General features: G+C 37.5%; 2 protein-coding genes and 5 gene segments (V, D, J or C); all 7 read right to left on the minus strand.

Annotated features, from left to right (window-relative positions):
- Positions 1-113: 113 nt before the first annotated feature.
- On the minus strand, positions 114-2,070 carry LOC121811973. The gene is made up of 3 exons (XM_042212778.1): positions 1,898-2,070; positions 1,186-1,815; positions 114-1,091 (listed from the first exon to the last, which is right to left on the minus strand). The coding sequence occupies exons 1-3, from the start codon at positions 1,941-1,943 to the stop codon at positions 664-666; spliced, it is 1,104 nt and encodes a 367-aa protein (XP_042068712.1). The 5' UTR covers positions 1,944-2,070; the 3' UTR covers positions 114-663.
- Positions 2,071-2,839: 769 nt separating this feature from the next.
- LOC121811975 lies at positions 2,840-3,505 on the minus strand. The segment is given in 2 exon segments: positions 2,840-3,336; positions 3,448-3,505. Coding segments are annotated over 2 exon segments (483 nt in total).
- Positions 3,506-3,677: 172 nt separating this feature from the next.
- Positions 3,678-4,235, minus strand: LOC102313359. The segment is given in 2 exon segments: positions 3,678-4,018; positions 4,178-4,235. Coding segments are annotated over 2 exon segments (399 nt in total).
- Positions 4,236-8,223: 3,988 nt separating this feature from the next.
- LOC121811976 lies at positions 8,224-9,297 on the minus strand. The segment is given in 2 exon segments: positions 8,224-8,798; positions 8,917-9,297. Coding segments are annotated over 2 exon segments (420 nt in total).
- Positions 9,298-9,327: 30 nt separating this feature from the next.
- On the minus strand, positions 9,328-9,964 carry LOC121811977. The segment is given in 2 exon segments: positions 9,328-9,679; positions 9,830-9,964. Coding segments are annotated over 2 exon segments (405 nt in total).
- Positions 9,965-10,130: 166 nt separating this feature from the next.
- LOC102313057 lies at positions 10,131-11,158 on the minus strand. The segment is given in 2 exon segments: positions 10,131-10,631; positions 10,742-11,158. Coding segments are annotated over 2 exon segments (399 nt in total).
- Positions 11,159-12,602: 1,444 nt separating this feature from the next.
- Positions 12,603-22,076, minus strand: part of LOC102311801 (T cell receptor beta chain MC.7.G5-like) — a 17,779-nt gene continuing 8,305 nt past the window's right edge. Inside the window, exons 3-7 of the mRNA XM_042212782.1 lie at positions 17,299-17,465; positions 16,373-16,729; positions 16,260-16,286; positions 15,963-16,069; positions 12,603-15,839 (exon numbers count right to left, since the gene is read on the minus strand). Of these exons, the coding sequence (XP_042068716.1) occupies positions 15,813-15,839; positions 15,963-16,069; positions 16,260-16,286; positions 16,373-16,729; positions 17,299-17,465 (685 nt within the window). The 3' untranslated portion in view covers positions 12,603-15,812. The remainder of the gene's footprint in view (positions 15,840-15,962; positions 16,070-16,259; positions 16,287-16,372; positions 16,730-17,298; positions 17,466-22,076) is intronic.

A 22,076-nucleotide genomic window follows, 5' to 3' on the forward strand; every position in this document is an offset into this window, starting at 1 on the left:
CACACACACACACACACACACACACACACACACACACACACACAAAGTAACAAAAAGTGTCTGGGTGAAAAAAAGGAGACAGGGAGGCAAAATGGTTAAATTAAAGAGTTTTATTAATGCTTCTATTAGTAACACTAGTACTGTGGGATCTAGCAATACACAAGTACAGTGCAATGCAAATACACAGCCCGAGTTTAAGTAAAGTCAAAACATTGTTATTGTATTAGGTCTTGTCTGTTAGTAAATCCTTAATAGAAAATTCTGGTACAACATATGCACAGCTATTTCTGGATCACAACACAGTCCTGGGCTAAGGCTAGAAAGGGAAGGGAACTGGCTGAAGTTAATAGAGGAAAGGGAAAGAAAGCTGAGGTTGTGGGTGAATGAAACAGATGATTGTTGCATGGTGGGGCAGGATGTAAGTACAGAGAAAGGAAGGAGCTAACAGGGAAGCAGTCTCCTCAATGCTCCTGTCACTATTGCTTTTTCTTCTTCTCTACCCATTTCTATTATTCTTGATTCTATTGCTCATCTTTTTCTTTCTAGAGAACTCCTGCTGTGTTTAAGAGTTTTGTATTGTTTCCTCATAATGAGGAATGATCATAATTCAAACAATGTGGAGAGCAACAGTGCTCCCTAAAGGATGAAATAATTATAGCTGTTTCATGGCATGACAGCTGTGTGAGCAGTCACTGATATGTGGTTTATTTGGTGCTCTCCAGAATAACTGCTGCTGTCTGCATTAGAGAAGGTTTTTGTTGAAGAAGGATAGTAGATGCAACACTGTGCAGCGCTGGCAGCACAGAAATACATGGCGCTGTCCACAGACTCTCTCAGCTTTGGAATGTGAAAAGTTGACAGTTTACTTCCTTCACCTGTCACTTTATAAATGTTTTCAAATGCATCTTCAACAGCTGTAAAGGTAAATCGTGCATAACCGAGTAGAATCATTTCATTTTTCCCCGGAGACTGCTTGTACCACTGTATCATATCCAATTTATTGTTTGAATGGTTGCAGTGTATTTGGATTTCCTCTCCTGGGGCCTTAATGAGGGCAGCTGGAGTCTGATGAACGCCAGATTTTGGGACTTCTGCAGAATAAAAGTTCAAAAAAATAAAAGCGTTAGAGGTAACAAAAACTTGAAATATTTTAAGAAGATTTTGTAAGTTTGAATTGAACATTACCTGTTAAACAGAACGACAGCGTTCCAAAATGGATGATGAGTCTGATCATGATCCTTACATTGATGAAAACAAAGGTGTGATGAATATGAACAGAGCTGCCTGAATGTAAAGGAAGAGGCGGGATCCACATTATGTGTGTCACTTCATCATCAATGCATTCTTCTGTGTGGGCTAACACAGGAAGAGATGGTTTTATGGCTGATATCACTGGTGATTTCCTGCCATAAACAGCAGCTAGATGCAGGTGCGCTCTTCCTTGCTGCTTATTTATGTGGCGTAATATCATGTAGGGTTTTTGTAAAAGCAAGACGTTAACTAGCTCACTGTGTATACTAGCTGCACAGTAATAACTACCGCTGTCTTCAGCTTTGAGTTTCTCCACTTCAAGCTGTGATTTTACTGACCCATCTCCACTAATTTTGAAAGATCCTTGGAATCCATCCTCAATGGTTGGGTTTCCATATAAAAGATGTCCAATCAGTTTAAGAGCAGAGTCACCCCTTGGCTTCTGGTACCACAATATTACGTTGTATGTACTCTCTGAATGGTTGCAGCTGATTCTTGTTTCACCATGAATACTTCCTAATATTGATGATGGAACCTGCTGAACTCTTGTGCACAATGAAGGACCTGTGGTGAAAGTGAAAAGCAATATAAAGTGAACCAAAGGAAAAATGCCAGTTGTGAGCAATAAGTTCAGTTTCAAACCTACAGAAGCAGAGAAGCAGAAGAATGATCCTGGTGATGATTCTCATCATAATGTCTTTATGTTCCTCTTTGTATCTGCACTGAGTGAGAGGCTGAGCACATGCTGTGGGTTACTTAAAGGGGAGGAGACAAAAATTATGATACCAAGAAGGTAAGGAACAGAATGTGCCAGTATTGAAGCAAGAAGGTTTCTGGCTTGACTGTCCTGGTCAGCTGGGGGTGTTTGCAGGTTCTTCCTGCAGCAGTGTAGGTTTTTCTGTGTACCCTTAAATGGAATAAACCGCTTATGTGTAGTGTATATTCATTACACTGTCTATCAGTGCTCAAAACTCAAAAAATATTTGGCTGTGTGATAGTTCACCCACTCTTTCTTATCAGTGTGTTATAAAGTATATAAATGTAATGATATAGCAACCAACTGTTATTGTAATGTTATAGCAGTCGGCCAGATTGCTGTACACTTATTTCTCTCGTTTTCAAAGGCACTATTCCCTGAAAGCTGTTGATACTAACTCATCTAAAACAAATATCATGGAACTAAAGCAGGTTTAAATACCAGAAACAGAGAACCAAGAAATGGATGATGATGATGATGATGATGATGATGATGATGATGATGATGATGATGATGATGAGAGCTGAGTTCATGTTGATCTTCTTTAAAAATTACTCTTACACTGAGATATTTTCGGGAGCTGTTAAGCATGATGCTGTGCTGCAAAAGAGGTAAATCATTACTGCTACCATGCACAATTTTAATACTAGGCAGTTTCAATTAGGCCGTGTGTCTTGTTGTACAACACAATCCAAATAAATGTGGCCTTTATTCACAGAAAATTCCCTTTTCAGGTACTTGTCTGCTTGTGACTATTCATAAAAAACTATCAAAACATAAAGTAAAACTCAGATGTAGTATAACATTTTATTAAAGTTGCTGTGTTAAACATTGAAATAAAGTGTAACTGCAATAAGACATTCTTATCTTAGATCATTAAAAAAGGAATGCTGAACCCTAACCAAGTCCTGACATCAGTAACAGGTACAGAGCTCCCCCTACAGACACTGATATCTTTAGTTTATCAGTGTGCTGTCTGTAGAGGGTATTTGTGCAGCTCTTTAATCCACCTGCATCACTGTGTTCACTCACAGAACAGAAATACACTCCACTGTCTCCAGGCACCAGCTTCTCCACTGTCAGAGATCCCGTCTGTTCATTGGTCTTTGTTGCTGGAAACTTTTCCTCACTGAAGCCACTTTCATATGTGTGAGTACTGTATGCAGTTGTAAAAACAATTTGCTTCATTCCCTTCCCTGGCAACTGCTGATACCAATACATCTGTCGATATGCAACCCCCTTAGTGTGGCTGCAGTTCATTGTGACAGACTGACCCTCGGTACTCCACAACAGGGGAGTCTGTGAGACATCGCTCCCACCAGTTAGACCTGAGAATTAAAAAGTCACATCATGTAACAAGACCTCCAACAACTTTTCTATATGTTAACTAAAAAAACAGCATAGCAGCTTTTACTGTAAAATAACAACTTGTAAAGTACCTCCGATACAGAGCAAAGCTGCAGAGAGTTTGATCAGAGCAGCTGTGATCATCACTGCGTTCTGAGCAAACTGAAATAGAAACCACAGTCAACTGTCAGCGGGTGTGATATATGCAGAGATACACGTGGGAGTGTCACATTACTGTGAGACAGTGTGTGTACGTACTTGAAGTTTATTTAAGTAGAGCAGATAATGGAAACTGGAATGGAAATTGCATGTAGGATTCTGTTCAGCTCTCTGCTGTGTCTGTATCACTGTGCTTGCTCACGACACAGAAATACAAGCCTCTGTCTTTTGGCTCCAGGTTCTTCACTGTCAATGTCCCACTCCCAGGAACTGACTTGCTGGCCGAAAATTTCTCTGTGCTTAAATTTCCATAGTCATAGTCATCACCATTTTTGGCTATACTTATGAACACAATTAGTTCCAGAGTTTGTCCTGGTAGCTGTCTATACCAGCACATCTGGAAATAGACATCACCCTTTGTGTGGTTACAGTACATTGTTGCACTTCCACCCATCCTTTCCCCCAGTATGGGAGTCTGTTGGACACCGCTTCCATCAGTACCACCTGCGTGTACAACAGTTAAAGTTAATCAAGTAAACTTTTTAACTCTTGCACTTGACAGTTGTCGCCTTCTGATAGCTGGAATATATAAATGCTGATCTTACAATATTTTACCCTCAACTAATGACAGGTTCATAAATGTTGTCACCTTATAAACTTTACCTTTAATCCAGAGCACAAATACCAACAGGCTGAGCAGACCGCATCCAATAACAGTCATGTTCTCTGTTGGTTTACTATAGTTACAGAGATAAGAAGAATTTCAAACAGGTAGTACAATGTATGATGTTCTTTGATCCTATAAGTTGGTGTAAGGAAAAAAAAAATCTGCTCACACGTCAAGTAAAATGCATAGATAAAAGCTGTACAGGAGCTCCCCCTACATACAGATCAGTCACATTGATTAGCTCAGTGGGCCAGGCTTGAAGTTCTGAGCTGAACAAAGCATTAAAATTGGCTTCAGAATCAGTCAGTTAACGAAGATAAAGAATTATGAAAAGTTTATGATGCTATCAGTTGAAATATTAAAATATCTGCTGTGAAGGCTGGTCTTTCATAAATATAAAACTGAAAGTTGCAAGAAATTGATGTGTTATTTTTAGTAATCAGACATGTATACTAGTTGGAGTACTTCAATTGTCATAATCAAGAAATGTTGAAACAAAATTATGTTTTCATAGCTGAATGTTAAGTTGATCTGACAGTTTGTTTTAGATGTGTTTTTTCCAAAATGGTTCAATATGTATGATAAGACACAGGCTAGGGTAATAACCATGTACTATTTCCCTGTAATCCCAGTCACTTTTGTACTGATACCAAAATTACTGGATCACTGTGTTGTTTGTGAGTGCTGAACACAGTATGGTCAGATAACTAACATTTGCATGGGTGTGTTACATCAGCAGAACATAGTTAGACCTTGGTGTTGTAGCTTTGGGCTCAGCTTTTCACATCACTCTTGGGAAGTGATGAGTAAATTTGTCCCCAGGCTCTACAGCTGTGTTTTGAGTTTAAACTGCAGGCAGCAGTGCAGATCAGAAGTGTGAGACGGTTTAAAATTTGGAACATAAACAAATCATCAAATGAGAGGTTGTGTTTTGCACATTCTGTGAAGAGACTAGGGAATTTTATGATGCCGTGCAGCTCACTCTATCTGCCTTAAAGAGCTTCAAGATTTGTCCCTCAAAACAGAGGGACATATTTTACAGGACTTCCAACAACTCTAAAATAAAAGAAATACATTCTAGCATAACTACAAAGGTAACATAAGAGCGTATCTTGTGATTTGTAATGCAATGTAAGGTAATGAACTTCCAGTATAGCATCAGTGATTATTCTTGTGATCTGAGCAAACTGCAATAGAAACAACAGGTCTAACAGATATATGAAGAATTGTATTTGGCAGTTCCACAGTGTTGTGTGGCAGTATTTGAGGTTTCCCTACAGATGATGGGAACTTTGCACTGAGGTTTTTGTTCAGCTCTCTTCTTTGTCTGTATCACTGTGTTGGCTCACAGCACAGAAATACCATCCTTTGTCTTCTGGCTTTAGGTTCTTTAATGTAAATGTCCCACTCTCAACAACAGGCTTGCTGGCTGAAAATTTCTCTTTGTCAAAATTGCCATAGTCGTGCTCATCATCTTTTTTCCCAGTTGTTGCAAACACAATTAATGTCATTGTTTCTCCAGGCAGCTGTCTGAACCAGTACATATACCTATAGGTAAAATCCTTTGTGTGATTACACTGCATTGTTGCACTTTCACCGTCCCTTTCCCAAAGTGTGGGAGTCTGTTCAACATCACTTCCATCAGTCAGACCTGTGTGTAGAACATAAGTTACATAAGTGTATATATTACATCTTGCGGTTATCCTTTTTCCCAAATGCTGTCACATTTCTGGGATATCTACTGATCTTAGAGTATTTTACCTTTTGTCCAGAGCACAAACACCACCAAGCTGAGCAGACTGTGACTGATAATAGTCATGATCTACAGCTAAGAGTCTTGTACAGTTTTTAGTGTAGTTAGGCTAATATGAAGACTTACAGGGAGGCGTGTCCCTGCAGTGAGTGGCATCCACTCATCCTGTGGGTTAATGCAAAATACTCTTTCTGTCTGTTAAAGTGTAGCTGTTTAGATAAAAGTCAGTCACACTAACAAGCTAAGGAGGCTGGGTTTGTTGATGATATCATTTAATGAGTGTAATGAAAGTGAATGTAATATATAAGCACAGGTCTGAGTTAATCTCTTTGGAAGAATACATGGAGGGTAATTATAGTTGCCCCTTATAGTTGTAATATCACAAACTACCTACCTGCTATTACCAGTTTTAATTCACTTTTTATATAAATGAATAAATCAATATGTGTTTGTAAAATGTATAAATATGTGCTTGTGAGTAACTTCAACCTGAATTTCTTTTCTTACTGCGGCCCACCTGCAGTACCTTCACGGACCACCTGTGGGCACTGGCCCTCATGTTAGGAATCACTGATTTAGTTCCTTGGTTCTACTTCTTGTTAGGTTAGCAGTTCACAGTGTTCCTACTAGTCCTGTTCTTCTTGCTTGTCCTTGTGTTTCTCCAGTTTATCTCAAGTATGACTGCTTTTAGACTTTGCACAGTCCAACCGCTCATCTGGTTTGTTTGCCACACTAGCTACCTAGCATGTTTGCCATTAGTCTGGATTGAAGATTTCGATTTTGTAACTCTGCTGTAGCATTGATGTTGATTCATAGCACAGAAATACACTCCACTGTCTCCAGACACTAACTTCCAGATTCTCAGAGATACAGTCTGAGCAGTCTTTGTCTTTAATGCTGGACTTTTTCCTGAATTAAAGCTAGTTTATATTTATGACTGACCAATGCAGTTATGAAAAAATGCATCCGTTCACCTCATGCAGCTTTTGATAACAATACTTCTGAAGATATGAACTCTCAGCAGTTGTGGACACGTCACCCCCATCAGTGAGACCTGTGGTGTTAAAAATCAATCAAAAAGTTATCTTATATATATCTAAATGCAGACTCAGAGAACAACATGAAAATACTAAACAGCTGTGATCATTCATGTCGAAACTGAAATAGAAAACACAGTGTGAGCGCTGAGAAGTCTGACATGACATACATATGAAGTGATGGAAATGTGGGAGTGTCACATTATTGTGAGACATGGTGTGGTTGTACTTGAGGTTGCAGACAATGGGAACTTTGCACTGAGGTTTTTGTTCAGCTCTCTGCTGTGTCTGTATCACTGTGTTGGCTCACAGCACAGAAATACCATCCTTTGTCTTTTGGCTTCAGGTTCTTTACTGTGAATGTCCCACTCTCAACAACAGGCTTATTGGCAGAAAATTTATCTTTTTTGAAATTTCCATAGTCGTGCTCATCATCTTTTTTGCCCGTTGTTGCAAACACAATTAGTGTCATGGTTTCTCCAGGCAGCTGTCTGAACCAGTACATCTAGCGATAAGTAGCATCCTTTGTATGATTACACCACATTGTTGCACTTTTACCTTCCCTTTCCCACAGTAAGGGTGTCTGTTCAACATCACTTCCATCAGTCAGACCTGTGTGTATAACAGTACTAGTTACATAGGTGGAAATTTAAATTCATGCAGTTGACAGCTTCATAAAGTTTGTTCATTTCTGATTTTTAGAATAATATTGGATTTTACCTTTAATCCAGAGCACAAATACCAAAAAGCTGCTCAGACTGTGTCCAATAATAGTCATGTTCTAAAACTGAGAGTCACATTCATCTACCAGTGTAGTTACACAGCTATAAAGAGTTGCAGGTAGGTGTGTCACTGTCACAGTGTGTGACATTCTGTGAAGTTGGTTGGTTGAGTTTGGTGACGTGAGAGTTGCTCAACTGAAGCAAGCGTCTCTTTAAAATTCTGGGGAATCAGGCTTTAACTGACCTGATACAACACATGTGGTCAGTTCTGATCTTGAACAACAATATGATAAGCACAATCCTTCTTAAAACAAACAGCTATCCGATTTAATTACATTTTTTTCAGGTAAATCAGGAGAAAGTGAGACCAAACTCAGTCTTCATTTACATTGTTTCCTGTGTTGGTTTTTATTTCACGTGTGTTGTTGGAAGGCAATTTCTAAAAGTTTGTTTATATATCGTGAGGGGTGTGTGAGCGTAAATATCGTACAATTAACACTGAAGGTAAGTATACTTTCCTCTTTGTCCAAAATTAATGTTGTGATTTGTTTGTGTATTTATGCTTATTTTTCTGTTCATTCTGACTGTAGCAGTACAAGAAAATTATGCGTCCAGATTGCAGAGGAGTTTTATGATTGCATACCCATAGTTACTGCAGATATTGCTTAGTATGACTGTAAATCTGAACAATGAGCATTGAGCGCCCCCTACAGATAATTAAACACACTGATGTCTTCAGTTCATTGTGAAACCATAGTCTGGGTATTTGTGCAGCTCTTTAATCCACCTGCATCACTGTGTTTACTCACAGCACAGAAATACACTCCACTGTCTCCAGGCACCAGCTTCTCCACTGTCAGAGATCCAGTCTCATAACTGATCTTTGTTGCTGGAAACTTTTCCTCACTGAAGCCACTTTCATAAGTATGCTGGGTTTTTGGAGCTGTGAAAACGATTTGCTTTATTTTCTGTCCTGGCAGCTGTTGATACCAGTACATCTGTGAGTAATCATGATTCTTAGTGTGATTGCAGGTCATTGTGGCAGACTGACCCTCTGACTTCCATAGCAGAGGAGTCTGAGAGACATCACTCCCATCAGTTAGACCTGTAGGTGTGAAAAATCAAATTATGATACAGTGCCTCATGAACACCACGAAATTTTAGCATTAGATTAAAGCTGAAGACACAGGTTATCTGGTCTTCAGCATCATGAGGAAACATACCTCCAAACCAGAGCAAAGCTGCAGACAGTTTGATGAGAGCAGCTGTGAACATCATTGTGTTCTGATAACACTGTGAGACCAGACTCAGTCTTTTTCTGTGTTGGGAGGTGTGGTATGACAGCCGAGATGAGTCACAGGTGGGAATGTGTTTGAATATTTTTATCTTGTAACACCAGGTGCTTCACTGTAATAATACAACCTTATGTGTGACTGCATATTTAACAGTGTGAAGCAATATTTTCATCTAATTGATCACTTCTGCTGCAATTCTCTTTGCACTATTTAATCTTGTTCTGTGATTTTGTTAGTAACTGTGCCAGAAACATGTATGGGGAAAGCCATTTATATCTGGGAATGTTTGTGGTGTCTGAGGTCCCCCTACCGTTTATGTCATAGTAACAGTTGTGCACTGAGGTTTTTGTTCAGCTCTCTGCTTCGTCTGTATCACTGTGTTGGCTCACAGCACAGAAATACCATCCTTTGTCTTCTGGCTTCAGGTTCTTTACTGTGAATGTCCCTTTATCAGCAGTTGGCTTGGTGACTGAGAATTTTTCTTTACTGAACTCTCCAAAGTCTTGATCATCATCTTTTTTTCCCGTTGTTGTGAACACAATTAGTTTCATTGTCTCTCCAGGCAGCTGTCTGTACCAGTACATCTGGAAATAGAGATCACCCTTTGTATGGTTGCAGCTCATTGTTGCACTGTCACCCTGATATTTCCACAGTATGGGGGTCTGGGTAACATCACTCCCATCAACGTGACCTATGTATGTATAACAGTACAGAATGCCATATTGAACTTTGATTGCTCACATCCTTCAGCATCATATCAAAATATGATTAAAGTATATTTACTGCAGCATGACAAATGCAACTCTATATAAGTTTGAATGTTGATTTTGCTGCAACTTACCCAATTCCCACAGCAAGAAGACTGCCAATGTGAAGAGAACCTGTTTAATGATGATGACTTCCATCTTTTGTTGCACAGAAACTGAGCCACAGTCTCACACAGATTAAATGAAGAGCTGCTGATGGGAGTGTCTCTGCGCTGTGAATTGTCAGTGATGTTGATAGCATACTGGTACAGTGGGTCCCCCTTCAGGACATCCCAGTACATTAACTTTAATTCTTTTCAGTACCTTTGATTATGGTCGTGTGAATTATTTTCAATAGTTTAGGCAATCTAGGATCATTATTGTGCTCTTAGCTAAATAAAATCGAAGACCACAATCTACTGGTGTGAGTGACGGAGGTCTGACGTTACTGCAGACACATTTGAGTGCATCAGATTATAGTGAGACTGTGTGTGGTTGTACTTGAGGTTTCCCTACAGCAGAGCAGGTAATGGGAACTTTGCCCAGAGGTTTTTGTTCAGCTCTCTGCTCTGTTTGTATCATTGTGTTTACTCACGGCACAGAAATACCATCCTTGGTCTTTTGGCTCCAGTTTGTTCACTGTGAATGTCCCAGTCTCAGCAACAGTCTTGCTGGCTGAAAATTTCTCTGTGTCGAAATCTCCATAGTCATGCTCATTATCTTTTTTGCCCGTTGTTGCAAACACAATTAGTGTCATGGTTTCTCCAGGTAGCTGTCTGAACCAGTACATCCAGAGATAGTCACTACCCTTCGTGTGATTACACTGCATTGTTGCACTTTGACCCTGCCTGTCCCACAAACTGAGTGTCTGCTGGACATCACTTCCATCAGCACCACCTGTGTGTAGAGGAGTGAAAGTTAAAGAAGTAAACATTTTAACTCTTGCAGAAGACAGTTTCCCAGAATGTTAGATTTCTAGAATATGCATGATAGTCTTACACTGCTACCTTTTATCCAGAGCACAGATACCAACAAGCTGAGCAGACTGTGTCTGGTGATAGCCATGTTCTAAAACTAAGAGTGTCTTTATTCTGTCAGTGTTTACACTGATATGAAGAGTTACAGGTAGGTGTGTCACTGCAGTGTGCAACATTGATCACGTGGGCTGATGTAAAACATGCTTTCTTTCTATAGGCTGGGTTTGTATATAAATATGAGTATAGTAAGAGTTGAAACTGATTTTTGATTAACATAATTTTGCCAATAATTAATATATTTTTTATCAATATAAATTAAAACAGTGTAATCAGTAAGTCTTTGAATGTGGTTGGTGCAGGTGATTGTCACTCTTCTCTGAGAGATGCAACAAGTTAATTGTAGTTGTTATGTTTCATTTTAATATTCAGACTATGTTAGGAATATATCAAAGAATACAGTACACAAACCAAAAAGAATGTAATTTAAAAGCAAAAATACTCTAATCTCTTTAACAGTAATCTGTTTAACTTGCAACTTGCAGAGGTTTTTGTTCAACTCTCTGCTGTGTCTCTATTTCGACAGTATGGGGGTCTGTCTGTCATCATTCCCACCAACACAACCTGCGTGTGTATAACAGTGCAGAATTCCATATTGTCACAGCTTCACACAGATTAAATAAAGACCTGCTGGTGAGTGTGTCCCTGCACTGTGAATTGTCAGTAACTATGTTGGTGTGGTGGTATTGTGGATCCCCCTTTGGTACATCCCAGTATATTTGATCTCATCATGCAATACGATTGGTTATCTATTTTTTCTTTTCAAAATCACAGACACACATTAGTGCTTAAAGATGTAAAGAATAACACTTACCATCACAATTTAGTAATAATGTAGTAACAGTAGACTAACTATGTGGAAACAAGAAGGAAATATTGAAGTCTGTGAAGTTTTTATACATATAAATTGTTCTAATTGAATAAATAAATACAATGAATGCACATTAACAGGCTTCTATATATTTCACATATGGCTCAAATGCCATTGTAAAAGCTTGAACCATCAGATTCCCCAGCTTCCCTAATCATTTTTTATTATCTTACATCTAGTCCAATATACATTAAACAAGAAAAATGAAGACTGTTTAAAACATAAGATGAGAAAACGCTGACACTTCTGTGAAAGTAGGTGAGAACAGACACTATGGCATTATAGAAGAACAGCTAATTTTATTAGTAGGTAATAGGCATACTGGAGAAATTGCAAGCAAGAGTATAAGTAGCCCTTTTGTTATTTCCTTAAAAGGTGTCTTCTGCAGCTCCTTCAAGTACAGTTAGTTTGGGAAGTATCTTAGAATTTTTTTGAAGATGTCTGCAGGAGTTTGTGAGTATTTCATGATTGTAAAACTTGCAATAGTTGATTTTCATACATGCTCTGAATTCAACAACAAACTGCTTCAAAGGCCAGTTTGGACATTTAAATTAAGTCATGACAACAGTTTACATGAGCAGAACTCTACTCTTACTTTACTCTCCTTGAAATCACTGTCAGAGACTTTATGCTTTGACTGCTGTCGCGCAGGTTTATCCAGCAGAGGTCACCCTGAGATCTGTTGAGCTGAATCCTGCAGACTGTACACATGTACAGACTTCACTGAGCTGAAGCTCAGACAAGGTGAGTATAACTGTCAGGATGCCGTCAAACAGTGCCAATAAATGGATCTGAAGTATTAGCTGGAGAGGAAGAAGAAATAATATTGTGGAAATTCTGCTCATTTTTCATAGAATCTACACATCTGTTGTGCCTCTTTGTTTCTTTTAAGAAGTATACATATAATGAAGAATCAGCATTCCCTTTGCCTGATATAATTTCTAATAGTTTTTTGTGGGGGGGTTGGATGAAGTGTAACAGATGTAACTGTTGCAATTTCACCCTCTCAAGCAGAGAGCTATTCAAATCCTAAATACTGTAATACAACTTCAGTACCCACACAAAATAAATGTGCTGCTTCTAATGTGCTGCTTCTAATGTATGATAGATTAACTGAATTGAATCGATGATGTCTTCTTCACTATTTTTGCATCTCTGAATACAAAACATGAGTTTGTACCACAAGGGGTCATGCAGCATAACTAAGATTTCGTTTACAGTGATGTGCAGAAGTCTAAGACCACCCCTCTGTTTGCATTTTTGTTGTCTTGAACAATAGTTCCCAATTCTTTTCTAGTTTGTTGAACATTGGCTCAACTTTAGCTGCTTTCTCTCATTACTTATTTTCAGTCTAGTCCTTGTACCTGTCTTTGTCCTGGTTCAGAGGAATTATTTTGGTTTTCTCAAAAAGACTGATACTCTTCATCTGGACGTAGCGTTCTCAGTTGGAGAAACATTTCTTCAGTCGCTTGGATGAAAACAACTGAAAATGCTACATCCAGATGAACAGAATTAACCTTTTTGGGATTTCCTTACCTGGATGATTGAGCCTCCGTCAACATATTTTTGTTTTTAACACCACTAAACACCTGAGTCATTCATGCACAAAAAGATACCTAACTCAAGGGATGAATGAAACAATTTTAGATAGTAATAAATGTATAAAGATACAATCAGACTGTTCAAAAGCATAGAATTTCCCCAGTGTGGAAAATCTATCTTATCTCTCTATATGATTTCTTATTGAAACTGTGTGTTGGAGATCTTGTCAAAATTGAAAGAACGAAGAACATAGAAAACTACTGTCAGATTTTAGTCTGCTTTTCATCACCATTTGGAGCACATACTATTGGAAACAGATTCATTTTTCAGCATTAACAACCCAACAATCCCAAACACGCTGCCACACTTTTTAGAATAATTTTTGCTTCGTAATTTTAGTGCTCTTGCTGCAATGAGGGATGAGAAAGATAATTTTACTCCCATATTAGCTTCTCTTCATTGGCTCAGTGTTAAATCCTGAATTTAATTTGAAATTCTTTTCTTCACATATAAGGTGAAGGAAAAATCAAGCCCATCATATCTTAAAGGGGTCCTAGTTCCATATTGGCCCCAGAGCACTTTGCTAGGCTTTCCCTCCCTAAGCCTGGCTCTGCTCTATGTTTGCATGTTTCAATAAATGTCTGCACCTATTTCCCATTTTCTTAGGAAAATATAAAGAAGGGTGCCTCAAGAGTTTTGCAGAGTCCCTGCTTGGAACTGAACATGAGGATGCAGCATCTTGTTTGTGTGTTTGCTGAAGTGAGTTAGCGTCTGTTTTTTTATTATTTTTGTTTCACCTTTAGTTTTATGTAACAAACATTATCCTATGAGTTACCTCTCTTGGTAAATGTGATAGAAAAAACAATAATAATGCATAGTGTCCATAGTGTTCTAGGAAACTTTCTTATTGTCATTTCTTTGTTACCTGAAAAATATTTGTACACAAACAAAACACACAAAAACAAAAATACCTTGTCAGAGTTGAGACTCTGCAGTTTGAATACTTTTGTTACAGGATGTTTCCGTTTGAGCTCTCTACAGCCATTATAAAAATGACCAAAATAACTATACTTTAGATTGCATAGTTCTCTCTTTTAATTGAATCTTCAAATACAGTTGATTATTAAGTTATTGTATAGCTTTTGGAATGCATTATCTTTGCTCTGTTATTCTAAAATCATAAATATTTACATTTAAATTATGAAAGATATGGAAAATTTCCACCTATAAAGATCAAGGTTTCCCAAAGGAGCTATAATTATCTTGCACGTGTTTATAGCTCCATATTTCCGTTGCTGCCTCACAGATGTTATTTTCTGTTTATCTGACAGGAGCAACCGCAAACATGTTTTTAAAGGAAGCAAATGAGGAAAGTAGAACACATTCTTCATCTCACCGGGGCACTGACAAGAAAAACAAGATGTAGTGAACGGTTTCGACAAAAGCTATTGTGTAACTGCCTTCACTCAAACACCCTCAGTGGGTTTTTTTTTTTCATTGCTTAAGCATGCATTAAAAAATAGTTGCCATTTGACAGCAGCACAATTAACTTTACATTTCTTATCTGCTCCAACTAAAAAGATTCAAATAGAAATATCTGTTCCACATCAGACTTAAGAGCTGTTGTATGTGTTGTAATTTTATTGCTTTGGTTAACACAGAAATGGAAGTTTTTCCATCTGTTTGCTCATTGATGTGCAGAGCGGGGGGGTCGGTGCAAAGCTGCAGGTGCACACTGTGAGCCGGAGGTTGTGGTAAAGTGGAAGGTTGCACCTCCGTCGTTTCTCAGCACAGAGAGCGAGCTGCAGGCTGCTCTGTGACCACATCCTCTCCTCTGCTGTTGCACTTTACTCCTCTGCAGGGTTTCATGCCCTGGTTTGACTTTTTTGCTTTGACCTTCTTTAGTACACAGATGACTGTTGTTACGTGTACACTCACATTCTTATAGTTTCCTACTGACAGCTTTTTACATAAAGAGAATGTAAAATGTAATAAAACTGACTTATATGTGCAAAGTGAAAACAGAAACAATGAAAAACAGCCTACTTTAAAAAGGTCATTATGTATTTAAAATAGCAACGTTTCTCAGAAAATGTACATCACCTTTCAATTTCTTTTTGACCAAAAATGAACCAACTTCTGAAGCTTTTCTGAGTTGAGATGCTTGATTATTATGTAGGAAGAAAAGGAACTGACTTCTCTGAAAACAGTCATGATCGGCAAACAGGAAAGAATGCATTTTATCGCTGGAAAAAATCTTGTTCTGTGTGAGGTGAGATGTGGGTGCAGAGAGGGGGAAAAGGCAAAGTCAAAAGGAAAGAAATGACTGAAAAGATCTTCTCATAAATGTTTATTGATATGAAAATGAAGCATTAAGTGGAAATTGTTCAGCAAGAATACAGCCAGTGTTTCATAAACACAATAAAACAAAACTAAAATTAGCCAAACTTACTTTAATACTATATGAAGATTTAACATTTTTGCATAGACCTGCATGCATCTTTTCCTCTATGCAAATGGCCTGCAGCGCACAAAGTTGTGGCAATAAAATCAGCATCTTTTATAATTTTTATTTACAAAAAACATAAATGATCCAAGTCCCAAATCTTTGGTCAGTCCACAGCTCAGCTCTTATTTTTTACGTTTTCCTGGTGAACTCTGTAACACACATAAAGGACAATCTGTGTTAATGCCAAGCAAACAATTATATTTGTTTTTATTTTTGTTGTTTTAATTTTTTTTAGGACAATGTAATGTAATTGGAGTTCATGTTCAACAAACCTGCAGCCTCCAGACCAAAAATCCAACAAAGGCTCCATAGAGGCAGCTCTTGAAGATAAAAACGGCGTAGGAGAGTTTGGCTTTATTTGTGATCCTCAAATATTTCTCTGTAAAAGAATAAATAAATAAATATCACAGGGGAAATGTTCAGTGTACTTTGTGGAGGCAGTTTTCAGTACAGATTGTGTTTAGACTTTTAGAAAATTCAAATTTAACAGTCTCTTACATACACTGATTTTAAGTTTGTGCTTGTGATGATGATTTGAACTGTAATAAAACCACAAAATATGTATTTACCTCTTCCCATGCCTCCATCTTCTTTATCTAATGGAAGAATAAAATAAATTAGAAAAGAATACATTCATTTCCCATGTCATCAATTATGGATCATTTTGTGCTCCTAAACTTACCTTCAACACCAGATATTTCACCAAAATGTTTGGTGGTGCCCGTTCCATTGTTGAAACTGACAATGCAGGAAAAGTTTTTTCCCTCCGTGTACCAATCTTTAGCAGAAACTCTCAACCTGCTTGTGATTCTATAGGATACAGGGGGGGTTTCAATCCGCTCTGCAGCTTCATCTGTTGCCACACCATCAGTGACATTTTTCCCATTCACTTGCCAATACACTTCGACATGGTCAGGGTAGAAACCAGAGGCCACACAGACGAGGGTCTTCTTCCTTTTTTTGTCTTTGCTGTTTCTGCACTCATGTTTTGAAGGTTCCAGTATTTTTACTTGTGGTGTAGTGATTTTACTGTTTTCTTCTGCAAGGACAAAGGACAAAGAAGAATCACATTAACACACATGACTAAAACTGCCTTTAGATCTTGTGCACATGCCAGGCAAACATAAACATTAACACACAAAAACATGCAGGCCAACTTTTTTTCCACACATATTAACACAAAGGATGAATTCAGATTAGAAAACTCGCATTTTCTTTATTACAAAATTATTGTGGTGATCTTACCCAGAACTGTTAGCTTGGTTCCCTCTCCAAAATAAGGAGGATAAGTGCCAGAGCACAATGCCAAGTCACAGCCACAAAAACTCACAAGACTTAGAACACTTGGATTCACCTCATTCACATGCAAAACGATTACTCTGCCATGTGCAATTTAAATCACTTTTTAATGAAACAAACTGCACTTTTCTGCCAGCTGTTCCATAACACAAATCTTCCAGACTTGAGGCCATTTTTGTTTTTTTAAAATATCACAGTTTTCGGACACATTCTGAGACGTTTACTCATTAAAATGCAATTTAAAGGTTTATAGCATGGATGACGACATCTTTACATCTCTAAAAACAAGTATTTATGCACTATTCTTACCCAGTACTGTGAGTTTGGTGCCACTGCCAAAGTAAGCAGGGTCGTAGTTGTTCACACTGATAAACTGCTGTAGAAAAAACTGCTCTAGAAAGCTGCTGTCTGTCTTTGTTCTCTTTTTCAGTGCTAAACAACTTTTACACCCAAACATATAGAAAAGACCTGAGGAAAATCATCTGCTTGTAGCATTATTAAGCAAATTTTGACCATGCAAGAGAATTAATTTTGGAAATGCACAAATCTAAAATAACAGACATTGAAACCAACTAATTTACAGAAGGATCCCAATGACTATTTCATCAGAAATTATTACTTTAATGTTAATCCATCTTTGCACTCTTACCTAAAACAGTGAGTTTAGTTCCAGCTCCAAAATAAGCTTCTGACTGGGAACTCACAGTATTTCACAGAGCTGATAAGAACTGAGTGTGAGAACAATATTCTGGGCGCAGAGCCAAACGTTTTATAGGCACAGTACTTTAACTGGAGAACACAGATACCACTTTTTTCTCCTGGCACAAGAAAACTTCTACAAGAAAACTTCATGTTTTAAACTTCTTTTGCTGAGTTTTGTTGCAAGTTTTCTTACCTAAAACAGTGAGTTTAGTTCCAGACTTTGTACTGTGACAAAAACCCTTTCTAGTGCCTCTCTTTGCCACATGGAAATGATTCCAACTGTCACTTTTTTACATGTAAAGACTTTGACTTTAGCTACCTGAGTTTTTGGTGTAAATTTAAAGAGGTAGATTTTTTTAGAGGCAGCTCAACACAATCAGTCCTCAAAATTATTTAGTGAACTTTGAAATGTTTTCTTACCTAAAACAGTTAATTTTGTTCCTCCACCAAAGTGAGCCTCTGAAGTTCCATAGTCACAGTGCACCTGATCAGTGCTCAAAACAGCTCAACACATGCTGCTTCTGCTTTGCTCCTTAATTCTTTGCTTGCTTTTAATGAACCAAATGTTGCTTTTCTTTAAATTAAAAATCCCACATATGCTGCACTGCTCTTTTTGTTCCAAGTTTTTACAAGTTTAATATAATGCAAAATGTTTGTGTTTGTTTTTTCAGGTAACACTTATTCTTTAATTGGTTTTCATTTGAAACATTTATGAGAATACATTTTGATTCATCACTTACCAAGAACAGTTAGTTTTGTTCCCTGCCCGAAATAAGCTTCGTTCTGACACAGCATTTAAACCTCAGAGCAAAAAGCCCTGAGCTGAGACTACAGAGAACTCAAACATATTAAGCTTGTTCAAAAAAAGACTCCACTCCAGGGATAACTAAAATAACATGTTTGGATTCATGTATCCAAGACCTTACTGCAGACATACATATACTCATGTATAGTTTTTATTTCTTACCTAAAATGGTTAATTTTGTTCCTCCACCAAAGTAAGCCTCTGCACCAGTACCAGAGTCACAGTGAAGTTAATTAGTGCTCAAAACAGCCCAACATGCTGTTTCTACTTTGCATCTTCATTTCATTTTATCTTCTTCATAAAAACTAATGAAGTTTCCTTTTACTTTTCTTTAAAGTAAAAATCTACATATATTTTTACAGGTTTAAAAGCCAAACCCCTTACTGAAACACTTTTGTCAGCTTTAACTAGTTTAACTATGTTTATGAAAAGACATTTAGATTTTTCACTTACCAAGAACAGTCAGTTTTGTTCCCTGGCCGAAATAAGCTTCATAATTGGCACAGTGTTTAAGCTTCTGAACAAAAAGCACTGAGCTCAGACTATAACGAGTCCAAGTACAGTAAGTTTGTTACCAAGCTGCTCATGTAAGAAAGTTTTTTATATTAGTTATTCCTCTGGCCCAAATCTTATTACAAACATTATGTGTCATTTTTCTTTCTTACCTAAAACAGTTAATTTTGTTCCTCCACCGAAGAAAGCTTCATAACCACCAGTGGCACAGTGAACTTAATCTGTGCTCAAAACATCACGATGCTTCTTTCACTTTGCTTCTTTAAGCATTTAAGCTACTATTAAGGAAAGAAATCTGAAGCAACAGCTGCCCTTTAACATGTTTTAATTATTTCTGTGTTGAATTCATGTGAGAGAAAAGTTTTACTTACCAAGAACAGTCAGTTTTGTTCCCTGACCGAAATAAGCTTCTCTATCAACACAGCGCTCAGGCTTAATGTCAAAAAGCACTCTAAACATCTGAGCTCCTTACATTTCTTTTTGCAGCTTCACCCTTGAACATCTTCATGCATTTATTTGATTATTTTCATGCTTTACTTACCTAATACAGTCAGTTTGGTTCCTTTTCCAAAATAAGCAGGATTGCCCATGGTCACAGTGCAAAATACTCAGCATGAAACTCTTTCTCTACCACACTTCTCTTTGGGAATAATCTTTGCTCATACTTCTGCCAGCACTTTTACTAATCCTCTAAACAAACCAATATTCATCCAACACAGAGAATAAAGTGAAATATTTACCTAAAACAGTCAGTTTGGTTCCTTTTCCAAAGTAAGCAGGATTCGCTGTGTCACAGTGCAAAATACTCAGCATGAAACTCTTTCTCTACCACACTTCTCTTTGGGAATAATCTTTGCTCATACTTCTGCCAGCACTTTTACTAATCCTCTAAACAAACCAATATTCATCCAACACAGAGGAAAAAGTGAAATATTTACCTAAAACTGTCAGTTTGGTTCCTTTTCCAAAGTAAGCAGGATTGCCAGTGTTCACAGTGCAAAATACTCAGCATGAAACCCTTTTTGTTCCAGAATAACCTTTGACAAACGTCTTTGATAATACTTCTGACAACACTAAGGCTCTAATCAAAATTGCATTTATCAAAACACAGAAATAAAGTGAAATATTTACCTAAAACTGTCAGTTTGGTTCCTTTACCAAAGTAAGCTTCGTTAGCATTGTCACAGTGCAAAAATACTCAGCATGAAACTCTTTTCACGCCTGAGGGTTGTGTTTACTTATAATCCTGTCAATACTAAGCCTCTGATGAAAGGTACATTTTTGGAACAGAGTAGTGAAGTGAAATATTTACCTAATACAGTCAGTTTTGTTCCTTTTCCAAAGTAAGCTTCGCTGCCCTGACACAGTGCAAAAACACTCAGCAAGAAACTGTTTTTGCACCAGAATTATCTCTGAGGATTGTCTTTACTAATAATCCTGTCAGTAATAAGCTTCTGAATAAAGGTACATTTATCAGAACACAGAAATAAAGTGGAATATTTACCTAAAACTGTCAGTTTGGTTCCTTGGCCAAAGTAAGCAGGTTGGTTGTTGGTCACAGTGCAAAATACTCAGCATGAAACTGTTTTTCTATTAGACAATAGTCTTTACTAATACTCTTGTCAATGCTAAGGCTCTAAACAAATTTACAGTTCACAAAACACACCAGTAAAGTGAAATATTTACCTAAAACTGTCAGTTTGGTTCCTTTGCCAAAGTAAGCAGGTTCAGTGTAGGTCACAGTGCAAAATACTCAGCATGAAACTTTTTAGATCTGACTAATCTTTGAAAATCCTATTTACTAGAAGTTTTCTCTATACTAAGGCTCTAATTAAAGTGACATATAAGAAAACACAGTACTGAAGTGAAATATTTACCTAAAACTGTCAGTTTGGTTCCTTGGCCAAAGTAAGCAGGTTCAGTGTAGGTCACAGTGCAAAATACTCAGCATGAAACTGTTTTTGTATCCGAATCCTCTCTAAGGATAGTCTTCATGGATACCTCTGTTTATACTATGGTTATAGTTAAAGTCATATTTATCAAAAACTGTTGTAAAATGAAATATTTACCTAAAACTGTCAGCTTGGTTCCTTTGCCAAAGTAAGCAGGGTAGTTGTTGGTCACAGTGCAAAATACTCAGCATGAAACTCTTTTTGTATCAGAATGATGTTTGACAATAGTCTTTACTAATACTCCTGTCAATGTTATGGCTCTAAACAAATTTACAGTTCACTAAACACACCAGTAAAGTGGAATATTTACCTAAAACTGTCAGTTTGGTTCCTTTGCCAAAGTAAGCAGGTTGTGTGTTGGTCACAGTGCAAAATACTCAGCATGAAACTCTTTTTACACCAGAATAACCTTTAGTTAGTATTAATGAACATTTATGTTAACACTGAGGCTGTAGCCAAAGTCATATTTGTCAAAAAATGGAAGTAAATTTTTACCTAAAACTGTCAGCTTGGTTCCTTGGCCAAAGTAAGCAGGATCATTGTAGTTCACAGTGTTCTCTGTTCAGCTTAATATTTCTGCTGTTTTTAACAACAAATTTTTCCTTCACTCTTATGCTGACATTTACACCCTTTTAATTATAATCGACTGAACCGAAGCTTTGAGATATCCAACTTACCTAAAACAGTGAGTTTTGTTCCTTTTCCAAAGTAAGCTTCAGTTCCAGAGTCACGCTGATGTCGCCCTCTGCAAAAAACTTTCAAATCTTTCCAGAAACATCCAGTTTACATGTATTCTAATAATTCAGATGGTCTTTAAAGGCTTAAAACATCGAGGGTGAGCTTCACATTGTCCAAATTTGTTTAGTGTGGCAAGATGACAGCACAGACATCCTAATGTTGCTCCTATGAACAACAAGTTAGAAAAAAAAAATTTCCATTAAAATTTCTACATTTAAACAACTTTTCACTACCAAAGTGTTCCTCCATCCCAGACACCTTCAGATTAGTGATTTTTCCGCTCTAACAACGTTTTAAGTTGCATGTAGCAGTCTTCACAATGCATTTTAATGGGAGGAGGTTTTTGTACGACGGCTCTATGGGATTGTATCACCGTG

This window comes from Haplochromis burtoni, unplaced genomic scaffold (genome assembly GCF_018398535.1).
Source record: "Haplochromis burtoni strain Fernald_Lab_line unplaced genomic scaffold, NCSU_Asbu1 Contig_393, whole genome shotgun sequence".
Classification (NCBI taxonomy): domain Eukaryota; kingdom Metazoa; phylum Chordata; class Actinopteri; order Cichliformes; family Cichlidae; genus Haplochromis; species Haplochromis burtoni.